The sequence below is a fragment of the Macaca fascicularis genome, chromosome X (genome assembly GCF_037993035.2).
Source record: "Macaca fascicularis isolate 582-1 chromosome X, T2T-MFA8v1.1".
Taxonomy (NCBI): Eukaryota; Metazoa; Chordata; class Mammalia; order Primates; family Cercopithecidae; genus Macaca; species Macaca fascicularis.
In genome coordinates, this window is record NC_088395.1 from 15,983,841 (window position 1) to 15,999,954 (window position 16,114).

Below are 16,114 nucleotides of genomic sequence, written 5' to 3' on the forward strand. Positions count from 1 at the left end.
AGGTGGGCTCCCACAGTCTTGGGCAGCTCTGCCTCTGTGGCTTTGCAGGGTACAGCCCCCTCCTGGCTGCTTTCACAGGCTGATGTGGAGGGACTCTGGTTTTTCCAGGTGCACAGTGCAAGCTGTCGGTGGATATACCATTCTGGGGTCTGGAGGACTATGGCCCTCTTCTCACAGCTCCACTAGGCAGTACCCCAGTGGGGATTCTGTGTGGGGGATCCAACTCCACATTTCCCTTCTGCACTGCCCTAGTAATATGGGAGCAGGGCAGGGAAGTTCTGGGTAGAGAAGGCCATGGTCCCTGCTAAGGGCTCCACCCTCAGGCATGTGCCCGCAGACCTAAGTGAGAACAGGCACTCCTGTTTTTGGATCCAAATGTTGCATTTTCCAAGATCACTCTGGCCCACTATGCCCCCATCCCGTGCCTATATAAACTTGAGAGACACAAAGTGGCTGGATGTCAAGAGCAACACACTAGCAGGAGAATACACCAACAGACACCAGCAGATGCCAATAGGCCATCAGTGGTGGAACAATGTGGACACCAAGGGGAATTTGACCAGGGCAGTCAGAGGAGGATCTGGCTACTGGGTGGCCTGACTCCAGGGGAAGACCACCTTCCCACTCCATCCCCCTTCTGGCTCTCCATCCATCTACTGAGAGCTATTTCCATCACTCACTAAAACCCTGTACTCATTCTGCAAGCCCACATGTGATCTGATTTTTCTGGTACAGCAGGGCAAGAACCCAGGATACAGAAAGCCCTCTATCCTTTTGATAAGGCAGAGGGTCTAATTGAGCTGATTAACACACAACTGAAAGAGCATACTGTAACACATGCCCACTGAGATTTCAGGAGCTGTAAACAACCCTAGACACTGCCATGGGGTTGGGCCCCCAAAACACTCCCCATGACCTGCCCATCTGCATGCTCCTCCTAGGGGTTTGAGTAGCAGAGCACTGAAGAAGTGAGCCACATCCCTGTTGCATGCCCTGTGAGGGGGATGAGGGAATTCTCCTCCCTTTTCAGTAGCAGAGGTTCTCCATGAGGGCCCTGCCCCTGCAGAAAACTTCTGCCTGGACATCCAGGGGTTTCCATACAGCTTCTGAAATCTAGGCAGAGGTTCTCAAACTTCAATTCTTGACCTCTGTGCACCCGCAAGCTTAACATCATGTAGAAGCTGCCAAGCCTTGGGGCTTGCACCCTCTGAAGACAGGGCCTGAGCTGTACCTTGGCCCCTTTTAGCCATGGCTGGAGTGGCTGGGACACAGGGCACCAAGTCCCTAGGCTGCACACAGCAGGGGGGTCCTGTGATGGGAGGGGCTACCACAAAGGTCTCTGACATGCCCTGGAGACATTTTCCCCATTGTCTTGGTGATTATCATTTGGTTCTTTGTTACTTATGCAAATTTCTGCAGAAGGCTTGAATTTCTCCCCAGAAAATGGGTTTTTCTTTTCTATTGTATTCTCAAGCTGCAAATTTTCCAAACTTTTATGCTTTGCTTCCCCTTTAACACTTTGCTGTTTAGAAATTTATTCAGCCAGATACCTTAAATCATCTCTTTCAAGTTCAAAGTTCCACAGATCTCTAGGGCAGGGGCCAAATGTCACCAGTCTCTTTGCATAGCAAGAGTCACCTTTATTCAAGTTCCCAAAAAGTTCCTCATCTCCATCTGAGACCACCTCAGCCTGGATTTCATTGTCCATATCACTATCAGCATTTTGGTCAAAGCCATTCAACAAGTCTCTAGGAAGTTCCAAACTTTCCCACATCTTCCTGCCTTCTGAGCCCTCCAAACTGTTCCAACCTCTGCCTGGAAGCCAAATTCACTTCCACATTTTCAAGTATCTTTATAGTAGCACCCCAGTCTCTGCGGGTACCAATTTACTGTATTAGTCTGTTCTCATGCTGCTAATAAAGACATACCCAAGACTGGGTAATTTGTAAAGAAAAGAGGTTTAATTGACTCACAATTCTGCAGGTCTGGGGAGGCCTCAGGAAACTCACAATTATGGTGGAAGGGGAAGCAAACACATCCTCCACGTGATGGCAGGAAGGAGAAGTGCCGAAGGGGAAAAGCCCCTTCTAAAAACATCAGCTCTCGTAAGAACTCACTCACTATCATGAGGGCAGCAAGAGGGTAGCCACCCCCTGATTCAATTACCTTCGACTGGGTCCTTCCCACGACACGTGGGGATTATGGGAACTACAATTCAAGATGAGATTTGGGTGGGGACACAGCCAAATCATACCACGTCACTGCCCTAAACAAGATACGCTCCTTGTTTTGCTTAAACTCTTGCAAAAAAACCCTAACAGGCTCTTATTTTTATTCTTTAGGTTTTTTTCTAGATTATGCTTCCTTATACATGCCTCTGATCATGTTGCTGTCATGCCCACATTGTCCCCCTTTTGTTATTGTCCCCATTTCCCATGACAAAATCTAATTTCTCTGACCTTGATTTGACTCCCTACTTCCCAGGCTTATCTCCCACTGCACTATCCCTTCCCTCTGCACCCAGAGACTCCCTCCATTCACACCTTACTCCTAATTGTTCCCTGACACTTCTTTGGCCCAGTGTTTTTCAAGCTGGGCTGCCCTTAGAATAACCTGTGGAGTTTAAAAAAATCCTAATACCCACCAGGTGCAGTGGTTCACACCTATAAGCCCAGCACTTTGGGAGGCCAAGGCAGGAAGATCACTTGAGCCTAGGAGTTTGAGACCAGCCTGAGCAACCTGGTGAAACTCTCATCCCTATAAAAAAAAATACAAAAATTAGTCAGGCATGGTGATATGCACCTGTAGTCCCAGTTACTCTGGGGATTGAGGTGGGAGGATCACTTGAATCCGGGAGGCAGAGGCTGCAGTGAACTGAGATTGGGCCACTGCATTCCAGAGCAAGACTTTGTCTAAAAAAAAAAAAAAATCCTGATGCCCAGGCCCTGTCCCTGAACAGCAGAGTCAGAATCTCAAGGAGGGGGAACCCAGACATCTCTATTTCAAAACTCTCCAAGCGACTGCAATAAGCAGACAGGGTTGAGGAACACCTCACCTAAAATGTCCTCTTGTCTCTCAGCTGGCCGGAATCCAACCCATTCACCAAAGCCCAGCTGCAGTGTTCTGTCTCCATGAAGCCCTCCCATGCTCCTGTACTCACACAGTACTTTCTACATGGTTCCTATTTTTTTTTTATTATCATATCCTGCTTTGAATTATACTTACTTGTGTAAATGCTGATCTATCCCACAAACATTTTCTGTAAAGGGCCAGAGAATAAATATTTTAGGCATTGCATGACATACAGCGTCTGTCACGATTACTAGATTCTGCCTTTGTAGTATGAAAGCGGTCACAGATAACATGTAAATGAGTGAGTGTGATTGTGTTCTAATAAATCTGCATTTGCAAAAACAGATGGTGAGCTAGATTTGGCCTGAAAGCTGTCATTTGCTGACTCCTGCATTGGACTAATAAAGCTTCTTAGGGCCAGGGACCTTTTCTTCTCTATAAAGCTTTCTTTCCTTCCTTCCTTCTTCCTTGCTTTCTCCTTCCCTCCATCCCTTCCTTCCTTCTTTCCTTCATTTCTTCCTTTTCTTTTCCCTCCTCCTTTCTTTCTCTCTCCCTTCCTTCCCTTCCTTCCCTCCCTCCCTCCTTCCCTCCTTTTCTTTTCTTTTCTTTCTTTCTCTCTTTCTTTCTTCCTTTCTTTCTTCTTTCCTTCCTTCCTTCCTCTTCCTCCACCCCTCTCTCCTTTCTCTCTTTCTATCTCTCTCTTCTTTCTTTCTTTTCTTTTCTTTCCTCTTCCCCCACCCCTCTCTTCTTTCTTTCTTTCTTTCTTTCTTTCTTTCTTTCTTTCTTTCTTTCTTTCTTTCTTTCTTTCTTTCTTTCTGTCTCTCTCTCTCTCTCTCTCCCTCCCTCCTTCCCTCTCTCTCTGTCTCCCTCTCTTTCTTTATTTTTCTCTCTCTCTCTCTGTCTTGCCATCCCTCATATCTATTGCATTGTCTGAACCAATTAGAGAAAACCACAAAATTCCCTTTGTAGAGCTCTATGTGATCAGTTTCTCACAACCACAGACCCAGAGCATGAATAGCCAAATGAGGGGGGAAGTGTCAGAGTTAATAAATTCTGCCTTTTAGGCAACTATTAGTACTTACCTTACTTGTCATGCCCAATAGGACCATCAAATAAACAACTGTCATTTGTAGTGCACAGATTAGCAGCACCAACTAACACTGATTTAATTCACCATTATTAAAAATGATGCCCACTCCAGACAAGAAGTAAAGGAACCATGACTCTCTGGCCTGTAGTCAAAGGCAGGGGAACGTTCTGAGAACTTAATGTACATCACTGTGAGTGGTCAAACTTGTCATAGGGGCTCATATTAATTGGGAAACATGTTGGGGAATGCCACGGAAAGAAAAAAATAAACTTTCTTGCTAACCATCTGCAAGTATTGCTTTTTTTTTTTTTTTTTTTCTTGAGATGGAGTCTCACTCTATCGCCCATTCTGGAGTGCAATGGCACAATCTCGGCTCACTGCAACCTCCACTTCCTGGGTTCAAGCAATTCTCCTGCCTCAACCTCCCGAGAAGCTGGGATTACAGGCACCCATCACCATGTCCAGCTAATTTTTGTATTTTTTCAGTAGAGACAGGGTTTCGCCATGTTGACCAAGCTGGTCTCGAACTCCTGACCTCAGGTGATCCACCCACCTCAGCCTCCCAAAGTGTTGGGATTACAGGCTTGAGAGACTACACTCAGCAAGTATTGCTTATTTAAAATAAAACTATTCCCATACTGTCACACTCATCTCAGCCTGAGACAGACCTTGTGTATCTTAATTCACTTTTCTTCTCCCTACTCCAAATTGCATATCAAGTAATACGAAGAAAAATATTGTGTACAAACTACTGGTTTGGAATACATAGCCAGAGCAATAAGAATACAAAAATAAATGAGAGCTAAGAATAAGGAAAAGAAAGAGACAATACTCAGTGACCACATGATCATCTACATATGTGATGTCAGATCACCTGAAAATATCAGGGACTCACAAAATCATGTGGCCCTACCCTTCCTTGGAGAAAGCCAATCTATTAGAACCGAAGTTACAGCAGAGGCTAAGTCTGGCTGGTGAAGAAATGGAATAGACCAACTGGCTTTATTTGGACCGCCCACCACTTGTCCTGGGCCCCCTGCCTTGAGCTACAGCTTCCTGATCTCTCATCACTTCAGGGCAAGGAGCCATTCTCCACAAAGTCTGCGGAAGAAAAACTGTTCAAGAGATTGCAGGGATTTTGGCATTTCCCAGGAAGCCTTCAATTAACAAGACAGGAACCAAGATGTGAAGCCCCATGTAGGAGGGCTGAGGATACCATCATCCCAGAATATTGGAGGTCCAACACAGACCAGCCTGTGGCTGCTCTCAGACTTAGAGGGCCACAGGCAGGGCTGAGACTGAGCGTCTCCACAATTATCCTTCAACGTTCTCAGGAGCATGAGAGACTTCAGGAAGACAAACTCAGGTCAGTAGAAGGACTGTGAGCTTCTGATAGATACCGAGGTGATGACCCTGAATGAAGAATAAAGGAAGGAACAAGCCAGAACAGTGGGGTCCCATAGAGTCCTGCCCTGGCTGACAGCCCTTGTCATTCTGGAATAGTCGTTGGTGGATTTGGCTCATCCTGATCACAACTCTGTAGTCTCAGGAAGGTGAGAACCTTGATCAGAGGTGAGCAGCCTCAAGTCCCATGAGGATCAAGTTCCAGGACTAGTCAGGTGTCAAGGTGAGGAATTTCAGGGAGGAATTAGAAAACCACACATCCACACTAGAACAGAGGAAGACACAAAAACTCTTACCTCCACCAACCCACATCTCCCCTTTCCCGCACTGCCGCCGCCACACCATCCCATCCCCACTCCTGCCACCCCATCCGTACCTCTCCTGTGACTCGGGATGCCCAGGAATAGCTGTCAGGTTTGGGTGGCTGTCATTTCGGCCTGGAGGGTCTCAGGGAAGGGAGAATCTTGGTCTGGTGGGGGCAGCCCCAGCTGTGCATAGTGGAGCCCCAGAAACTGACTCGAATCAAGGTGAGGACCCTGAGTGACATAAGGGAATGGTTATCAGCAAAAAATAAAAACAAAAGTAAAAAAATGCTTCATCTTGTCAGTCATAACAAAGACCTCAGCTGAGGATCCCCTTTTTTCTGCTTAGATGCTCTAACGAGGGTAGTGACTCTGTCTAAAGGCAAAAGCACAGGTCAGCTGAGGGAGGAGAACTGGACACTCACTGGAGTCCCGGAGAGGACACTGAGTACACTGGAGAGGACTTCTATGCAAAAAGAGGCCCTAAGCAGAGCCCCGCCCCTGGGCGACCCCGCAGGGACTTGGTTGGATGTGGCTCACTCCGACTTCCGCCCGCCAGGGAAGCTGCCGGAAGGTGAAGATCTTCATCTGAGGGACGCCACCTCAGGCTACCAGAACCCCAGGACTGGTTGGGTATCAAGGTAAGGACCCCGATCGTGGACTGAAAGGCCCACCCACATGCAGCCAAGGTGACCACCCTGTGTCCCCCAACCTCCGCCCCCGGGCACCCACCTCCCTCAGCCGCGGGAGGCTCCAGTCAGGCTGTGGCGCTGATTTCTGAGAGGGTACCAGGGAGGGGAGGGTTTGGTGTGAGGGTGAGGCTCCGATTCTGCAGAGGGATGGACACCTAGGCCCTAATCAAAATGAGGCCCCTGATGCTGATGAGGAGACCTCTCCCAAACACAGGAGGCCCACGAGGTGGGCGTGGTAGCGCACACCTGTGATTCCAGTGCTTTGGGAAGCTGAGGCGGGAGGATTACCTTAGCCTAGCAGTTCCAGACCAGCCTGAGCAACAAAGCAAGACCCTCTTTCTCCAAGAAAGAAAAGAATAAAAACTAGCGGGACATGGTGGCCGGCGCCTGTGGTCCCAGCGACTCGGGAGGCTGACGCGGGAGGATCGCGAGAGCCTAGCAGATGGAAGCTGCAGTGAGCCATGGTCACGCCATGAACGTGGCGACAGACAGAGACCCCGTGTCTGTCACAAAGAAAAAAAAAAAAAAGAAAAAAGCAAGAGAGCCAGGGAGAGCCCGAGAGCCAGGTTTCTGCTGCCCTGTTGTCAGCTCTGGGAGACCCCGTGCAGACATAGCCAGACTGGGCATGCCCTGACTTTCCCTTTAGCAACTTTGGGATGTGAGACCTTGGGCCTGGACCTGGCTGACTTAGGTAAGTGAAGCGACCTGAGTCGCGTCCCAAAGAGTTGGAGGTCCCACCCTGAGGCAAGTTCAGAACCCTGAGGTAGAGCAGTGGGGTCCCCTAGAGTCCCACCCCAGCTGTCACGCCTTGAAGGCCCTAAACAGCCTTGAGAGGATGTGGCTTACCCTGAATGTACAAATCTGATGTCCCATTGAAGCAAGGACCTTGCTGTGAAGGGTGCTGCCTGTGATGAGCTGAGGATGGAGTCCCAGGACTGGTCAAGTAGCAAGGTGAAGATCCTGAGCCCTCAGCAGACAGGGCTGCACAGAGGGTGTCAGCAGAGGAGGGCTTTGGTTGCAAGACTGGCTGCCCCAGGTCAGCAGAGAAAGGAGTCCCAGTCTCTGTGGGGAGTGAAGGTAAAAAAAAATCCTGCATGAGGAGGGAGGAAAATGACCACTCCAAAACACAAGAGAGGACATAAAGTCTCAGCTCTGCTGTGCGCCCTGGGAAACCACGGGCAGAGCCATTAGCATTCGGTGATCCTGGTGTCCTGAAGGGGTCAGGGTGGTGTCTCAGAGAAGTGGCTCTTTTGCACCAATGGGCGAGGCCCCATTCATGGCAGGATAGGAAGGAGGACTTAGTCCCTGGTGGGAGTCAAGGGGAGAACACTGAATGAGAAGAGGGAGCCCCTCCCAGGCAGAAGTAGACCACATAGAGCACCACCCCTACCCTCACCCCTGGGAGACCCAGGCACGTTGGCGTGGTGAGTGGCATTTCCTCCCAGGGCATCTCAGGGAGGTGAAGAGCCTGGGTAAAAGGGACAGCCTCAAGACAGCTGCTGGAGGTTGTTAAGCTGTTGCCAGGAGTCAAGGTGAGGACCCTGAGGACCGAGGGGACCACCCATGTGTAACTGCGGGGCCAACACAGAAAATCTCCGCTGCTCCCAGTCTTGGGAAATGATGAGCATTTGTGGCCAGCTGAGGTGACCGTCACTACTTCCTCGGGGTATTTCAGAATGGAGGGGCTGGTATGAGGGAATAAGTCTCAGGTTAAGACAGGAGTGTTTTCCAGGTAGTGATGGGAGTCAGGGTTAAGACTCTGAGTGAAGGCTGAGGAGAGCACTCACCTGGATCTGGGAGCACCACAAAGTCTGGCTTCCCTCTCAGGCCTGGGAAACCCCGGGAGAGGGAGTCGAATAGAGGGCCCCTCACTTCTAGCCCATGGGGGCTCAGGGTGGACAGGGCCTGGGGCTGAGGCTGGAGGAATCTGGTGGGCTGAGGGACATGTCTCATATCCTACCTAAGTGAGGACTAACAGGGCCACCGAGCCCAGAACATCAGAGGCTCTGAGAGTCCAGACCCTGCTACCAGTCCAGAAAGGCCGTGAACAGAGGTGGCTGGAGGGGCCTCATGCTTTCTTTCCCCTTGGGGTGGGGGCGGGGTCTCAGGAAGGTGAGGGCCTTGACCTGAAGGGAAGGGCCTCAGATAGTGAGGACCCTGAGGAGTGTGGAGCCACTGGCCCCAAATTAGTAAGAGGACCTCAGGATCCCTCCCTATGTCAGAGGTTTGAGGCCCCAGACAGGGATGTCAAGCCCAGATGCCTCAGTTTCCCCTCAGAGGAAACAGAGAAGTGAGGATCTTGGTCCCAGGCAGGGCTGGCAGGCTGCAGGGCAAGGAGCACTGTAACTTCTTCCCCAGGGTCCCCAGGGGACAGGCTGCCCTGGAGAACAGGAGCCAGATGGGGCTGTGGAGCAGGGTCCTCAAGGACACCTGCATGGGGGCCTCCTTAAGGTGATATCTCCCCACTGAGGGGCTCACGCCCTCTGTTCCTCCTGCTCCAGGTGCCCACCTCCTGCACCCTCTTGCCTGCTGCCCCTGAGCACAGTCATCATGCCTCGCGGTCAGGAGAGTAAGCGCCGTGCCCGTGAAAAACGCCGCCAGGCTCGAGGTGAAGACCGATGTCTCAGGGGTGCTCAAGCCACCGCAGCAGAGAAGGAAAAGCTGCCATCCTCCTCCTCGCCTGCATGCCAGAGTGCTCCCCAGAGCTTCCCCGCTGCGGGCATTCCTCAGGAGTCCCAGAGAGCCAGCTACCCCAGCTCTCCTGCTGCAGCTGTGTCACTCACAAGTTCTGAGGAAGGTGCCAAGGGCCAAAAGGGGGAAAGTCCCAACTCCTTCCAAGGCCCGTCCTCCTCTGAGAGCACAGGAAGAGATCTTCTGAACAGGAAGACGGGCGAATTGGTGCAGTTCCTGCTCAACAAGTATATAAGGAAAGAGCCCATTACGAGGGAAGCCATGCTGAAGGTTATCAACAGAACATACAAGCAGCACTTCCCTGAGATCCTCCGGAGAAGCGCTGAGAACGTAGAGGTGGTCTTTGGCCTCTACCTGAAGGAAATGGACCCCAGCCGTCAGTCCTATGTGCTTGTCAGCAAGCTGGACTTTCCCGATCAAGGAAGCTTGGGCGATGATGGGGGTTTTCCCCGGAGCGGGCTCCTGATGGTTCTCCTGAGCACCATCTTCATGCATGGCAACCGTGCCACTGAGGAAGAGATGTGGGAATGCCTGAATGCATTGGGGATGTATAAGGGTAGGAAGCACTTCATCTATGGGGAGCCCCAGGAGCTTCTCACCAAAGATTTGGTGCGAGAGGGGTACCTGGAGTACCGGCAGGTGCCCAGCAGTGATCCTCCACGCTGTGAGTTCCTGTGGGGTCCCAGGGCCCATGCTGAAACCAGCAAAATGAAAGTCCTGGAGTTTGTGGCCAAGCTCAATGATACCGTTGCCAGTACCTACAAGTCCCAGTATGAGGAGGCTCTGAGAGAGGAGGAAGAACAAGCCAGAGCCAGAGCAGCAGCCAGGGCTAGCGCCAGGGCCAGGGTTAGCAGGTCCTCTCAGCCGTAGTGAAGTCTCAGGCAATCCTCACTAAGAGATTGAAAAGGGCTGTCCACCATCTCAGTATTTGGGGGTGAGGTGGGGCTAGAGGGAGCCCAAGACATGTGTCCTTCTCGTGTTCTGGTTATTTGCAAGCCACTTGTAGATTCCCTCTTTTTCTTCTATGTCTACCGTGTGTTCCTTTGAAAGAGATTGACTTTGATTCAGAATCTAAATTCATGAATTAGGTGCCTCACAAAATTATTGCTGTTTATCACATTGAAGAGTGATGTTCTTGTATTTTGTAAAATGAATTGGAAATTTTTACTTATTAGATTGTGATCTAGTGCAAGAAGAAATAGCAATGGAATAGGGATTGGCTTTAAACTGTGAAACAACCAAACGCTGCATCAGTTGGGATTAGAAGATGGTGGGAAAAAAGTGTCACTTGATTGGCAACCTTTGACATTTAAAAATCTTATTTCTTTAAGTCTTTTGTTGTGATCAAATAAAAAGCTATATACTCACAGTTGCTATGTGTATTCAAGAATGTTGGAGAAATTAAATCATCATAAAGGAGAACACTTGTTCACTGGCTCTTTTGTTCCTTGTGCTAGGCAGTTCTTGTGTTGCTCTAAAGGCATACCTGAGACTGGGTAATTTCTAAAGAAAAGAGGTTGACTTCGCTCACGGTTCACCAGGCTGTATGAGCATGGCACCAGCAACTGCTTCTGGGGAGGCCTTGGGGAGCTTTTTCTCATGCCAGGAGGGGAAGAAGGTGCAGGCATGTCACGTGGCAACAGTGGGTGGAAGACAGCCAAGCAGAGCGGGTATGGGAGGTGCCACATGCTTTCAAATGACCAGATCTTGTAAGAAGTCACTCACTATGGCCAGGGCACCACCATGCCATGAGGGACCCTCCTTAATGGTCCAAACACCTCTCACCAGGCCCCACCTCCAACACTGGGAATTACATCTCAACCTGACATTTGGAGGGGACAAACATCCGAATTACATCATTCACCAAACATGAATTGAACATCTGCTCTTTGAGAGTCTTCATGCTAGTTCTGGGAAAGCACAGACAAAGAAGACTCAGCCCCTCACAATGATATTTTAGAATCCAAGAGCAGCTCTCCTATTAGGAACACGGTGGGGTTGGGGGGCGGGGCGGAAGAGACACATTGGAATACCTAAGGGGCAATCAAGGGACTGGAGAGGAGGGAGGAGATTCAAGATAGGATCCTCCCCCCATTGCCCCTCCCCTACTATAAATGCCCTGGGACAGGGCAGGCTGGGAACTTGGGACACTGCCAGTCCCTCAGTAGGAGGGCATTTCAAGTTAGCCTGCCTCAGGGGAATGAGAGAGTTAATACACAAAAATCTTCACTGTCATTAGAGAGTAATCCCAGCTACTTGAGTGGCTGAGGCACGAGAATCACTTGAATTGGGGAGGCAGAACCTGCAGTGAGCTGAGATCACACCACTGCATTCCAGCCTGGGCGACAGAACGAGACTCTGTTTCAATAAATAAATACATAAATAAATAAAATAAGTGTGATGAATTTACTTTCTTATCATAATGAAATATATCCAAAGAGTCGGCATTATGATTTATGAGAAAATGCTAGCAACATCCCTATTAAAACGAGGACAAGGATAGTTTTTATTACCGTTGCTGTTTAACTTTTAGAACAAATTTTAGCCAAAACAATTAGACAGAAAAATAAATCAAAAGTCGTAAAAACTGGAAAGGAGTGAGTCAAGTTGTCATTTCTTATGGATAAAAGATTTTGTTTTGCTAGAAAACCTAATAGAATGAACTAAAAAAAGTTACAAATAATAGGAAATTTGAGTACGTTTCTAGGTATAAAGTTAATATACAGAAAACAATAGCTTTCACACAAATAAACAACAACTAATCACAAGATGTACTGGAGAAGCCAGGCACAGTGGCACACATGGTAGTCCCAGCTACTCCAGAGGCTGAGGCAGGAGGATTGCTTGATCCCACGAGTTTGAGTCCAGCCTGGACAATGTAGCAAGACCCCATCTCTAAATATATATACTGGAGAAGACCCTACTTACAATAGCCACAATAGCCAAAAAAATGAAATGCCTGGAAATAATAAGAAATATACAAAATTTATATAAAGAAAATGTTTAAAGGATCTTGAGGGATAAAAGAAATATATACTATATCCTTGGATAGAATGACTCAATATCATAAAAATGTTGGTTCTCCCTAAATTAATCTATAAATTTAGCAGATCCTCAATAAAAATTCTATGGACTTTTGGGGAAAATATAGAAGTCGAATCTAAAGTTTTTATGAAAAAATTAACAAGCAAGAAAACCCAGTAAATCTCTGAAATGTAAAAGTTCTAATGGGGGGACTAGGTCTATCAGATATTAAAATGTTGCAAAAGTATAAAAGTATTAAAAGTAATGCATGAGTATAGGGATCAGTTGAACACATGAGAAATTTCAGAAATAAATCTAAGTACACATGATAATTTAGTAGATGATAAAGACAACATTTTAAATCAGTGTGGAAAAGATGGATTGACTAATAAACGATGCTGGAACAACAGGGTAGTATCTTTAAAAATGTATTTTGGGGCCGGGCGTCGTGGCTCATGCCTGTAATCTCAGCACTTTGAGAGGCTGAGATGGGCGGATCACGAGGTCAGGAGTTCGAGACCAGCCTGGCCAACATGGTGAAACCCCGTCTGTACAGCCAGGCATGGTGGCACGCACCCATAATCCCAGCTACTCAGGAGGCTGAGGCAAGAGAATCGCTTGAACCCGGGAGGCGGAGGTTGTCGTGATCCAAGGTCACACCAATGTACTCCAGCCTGGGCAACAGGGTGAGACTCCGTCTCGGTTCTTTACAGCATCTCTCACAAATATAAGTAAATATGAATGTGCACTATTCAAACATAAATAAATATGACAGAACATGTATGTAAATAAATGCCATGCAACATGCAAATATAAATAAATATAAACATGCACTAAACTTTTAAACGAAAAACTTGGTACTACAAAAATACTAGAAAAAAACAGAGTCCTTTAAAAAAATATATAGTGCATAAAGCCATTATAAGTAATGCACCACTTTAAAAAGACAAATACATGCAAAAATATTTTCATGGCAACAAAATGCCATAAGCAAAATCAAGAGACCAAAGGATTATTTTAACTTTTATAATATTCAAAGACAATGTCTCTAAATATATCTTCTAGATGACAAGAACAAAAAGATAAAATCACTGTAAAAGATGAAGAAAGAATATCAGTTAGCTATTGCCATAATAATGCTGAGTAACAACCCATCCTTAAACTCAGTGGCATAAAAAAATAAGCATTTATAGGCTGGGCATGGTGGCTCACGCCTGTAATCCCAGCACTCTGGGAGGCTGAGGCAGGCAGATTACTGGAGGACAGGAGTTCCAGACCAACCAGGCCAACATGGCAAAATCCCATCTCTACTAAAAATAAAAAAATTAGCTGGGCATGGTGGCTCACGTTTGTAGTCCCTACAGAACACAATCCCATTTACAATAGCCACACACACACACACACACACACACACACACACAAATAAAATACCTAGAAATACATCTAACCACGGAAGTGAAAGCTCCCAACAAGGAGAATTACAAAACACTGCTGAAAGAAAGCATAGATGACACAAACAAATAGAAAAACATTCCATGCTCATGGATTGGAAGAATCAATAAATGGCCACAATGTTCAAAGCATTATACACATTCAACAGTATTCTTATCAAAATATCAATGTCATTTTTCACAGAATTAGAAAAAACTATTCTAAAATTCATATAGAACCAAAAAAGAACCTGAATAGTCAAAGCAATCCTAAGTAAATGAAACAAAGCCGGAGGCATCACGTTACCTGACTTCAAACTACACTATAAGGCCACAATAACCAAAACAGCATGGTATTGGTACAAAAACAGACAAGAAGACCAAGAAAAAGAATAGAAAACTCAGATATAAAGCTGCACAGCTACTATCATCTGATCTTTGACAGTGCTAACAGAAACAAGCCATGGGGAAAGGACTACCTAGTCAATAAATGGTGCTAGCATAACTGGCTAGCCATATGCAGAAGAATGAAACTAGACCCCTACCTTTTACCATATGCAAAAATTAACTTAAGATGAACTAAAGATTTGAATGTAATACCTCAAACTACAAAAATCCTAGAAGAAAACCTAGGAAATACCTTCTTGATATAGGCTTTGGCAAATAATTTATGGCTAAGTCCCCAAAAGCAATTGCAACAAAAACAAAAATTGACAAGTGGGACCTAATTAAACAAAAGAGCTTCTGCACAACATAAGAAATGATCAGCAGACTAAGCAGGCAACCTACAGAATGGGAGAAAATATTCACAAAATATGCATCAGACAAAGATCTAATATCTAGAATCTATAAGGAACTTAAACAAATCAACAAGCAATAAACAACCCCATTAAAAAATGGGCAAAGCGTATAGCCAAGACAATCCTAAGCAAAAAGAACAAAGCTGGAGGCATCACGCTACCTGACTTCAAACTATTCTACAAGGCTACAGTAACCAAAATAGCATGGAACTGGTATAAAAATAGACACATAGACCAATGGAACAGAATAGAGATCTCAGAAATAAGACTTCACATCTACAACCATCTGATCTTTGACAAATATGACAAAACAAGCAATGGGGAAATGATTTCCCATTTAATAAATGGTGCTGGGAAAATTGGCTAGCCATATGCAGAGAATTGAAACTGGACCCCTTCTTTACACCTTATACAAAAATTAACTCAAGATGGATTAAAGACTTAAATGTAAAACCCAAAACTATAAAATCCCTAGAAGAAAATCTAGGCAATGCCATTCAGGAGGCATGGGCAAAGATTTCATGATGGAAATGTCAAAAGCAATTGCAACAAAAGCAAAAATTGACAAATGGGATCTAGTTAAACTAAAGAGATTCTGCACAGCAAAAGAAGCTATCATCAGAGTGAACAGACAACCTACAGAATGAGAATATTTTTGCAATCTATCCATCTGACAAAGGTCTAATACCCAGAATCCACAAAGGTCTAATACCCAGAAGCTTAAACAAATTTAAAAGAAAAAAGCAAATAACCCCATTAAAAATGGGCAAAGGACATGAAAGGACACTTCTCAAAAGAATACATTCATGCGGCCAACAAATATATGAAAAAAAAGTTCAACATCACTGATCATTAGAGAAATGCAAATCAAAACCCCAGTGAGATACCATCTCATGCCAGTCAGAATGGCAATTATTAAAAAGTCAAAAAACAACAAATGCTGGTGAGGCTGTGGAGAAATAGGAACGCTTTTTACACTGTTGGTGGGAATGTAAATTAGTTCAACCATTGTGGAAGGTAGTGTGGCAATTCCTCAAAGACACAGAACCAGAAATACCATTTGACCCAGCAATCCCATTACTGGGTATATACCCAAAGGAATATAAATCACTCTATCATAAAGATACATACACTCGTATGTTCATTGTAGCACTATTCACAATAGCAAAGACATGGAATCAACCCAAATGCCCATCAATGATAGATCGGATAAAGAAAATGCCATGGTGGCTCATGCCTCTAATCCCAGCACTTTGGGAGGCTGTGGTGGGTGGAACACTTGAGGTGAGCAGTTTGAGACCAGCCTGGCCAACATGGTGAAACCCCATCTCTACTAATAATACAAAAATTAGCCAGGCATGGTGGTGCATGCCTGTAATCCCAGTTTCTTGGGAGACTGAGGTGGTTAGAATCGCTTGAACCTGGGAGGTGGAGGTTGTAGTGAGCTGAGATCATGCCATTGCACTCCAGCCTGGGTGACAGAGTGAGACTCCATCTCAAAAAAAAAAAAAGAAAGCAAATGTGGTACATATATACCACGGAATACTATGTGACCATAAAAAAGGAATAAGATCATGTCCTTTGTAGGGATATGGATGGAACTGGAAGC

General features: G+C 46.3%; 1 protein-coding gene and 1 long non-coding RNA gene across 15 annotated transcripts in view; one reads left to right on the forward strand and one right to left on the reverse strand.

The window, feature by feature from the left end:
- Window positions 1-16,114, reverse strand: part of LOC123570825 (uncharacterized) — a 497,461-nt gene that overhangs the window by 94,125 nt on the left and 387,222 nt on the right. For 13 of the 14 annotated variants that reach the window (XR_010584286.1, XR_010584288.1, XR_012429829.1 and 10 more), the window contains 2 exons: window positions 7,407-7,622; window positions 5,943-6,102 (listed from right to left, as the gene is read on the reverse strand). This is a non-coding gene — a long non-coding RNA (uncharacterized lncRNA). Of the gene's footprint in view, window positions 1-3,254; window positions 5,832-5,942; window positions 6,103-7,406; window positions 7,623-16,114 lie in introns of those variants that run through there. The other variant, XR_012429838.1, reaches the window with a different exon arrangement.
- On the forward strand, window positions 9,062-10,193 carry MAGEB17 (MAGE family member B17). The gene has a single exon (XM_015443589.3). It carries the CDS (start codon window positions 9,111-9,113, stop codon window positions 10,119-10,121), a length of 1,011 nt encoding a protein of 336 aa, XP_015299075.1. The 5' UTR covers window positions 9,062-9,110; the 3' UTR covers window positions 10,122-10,193.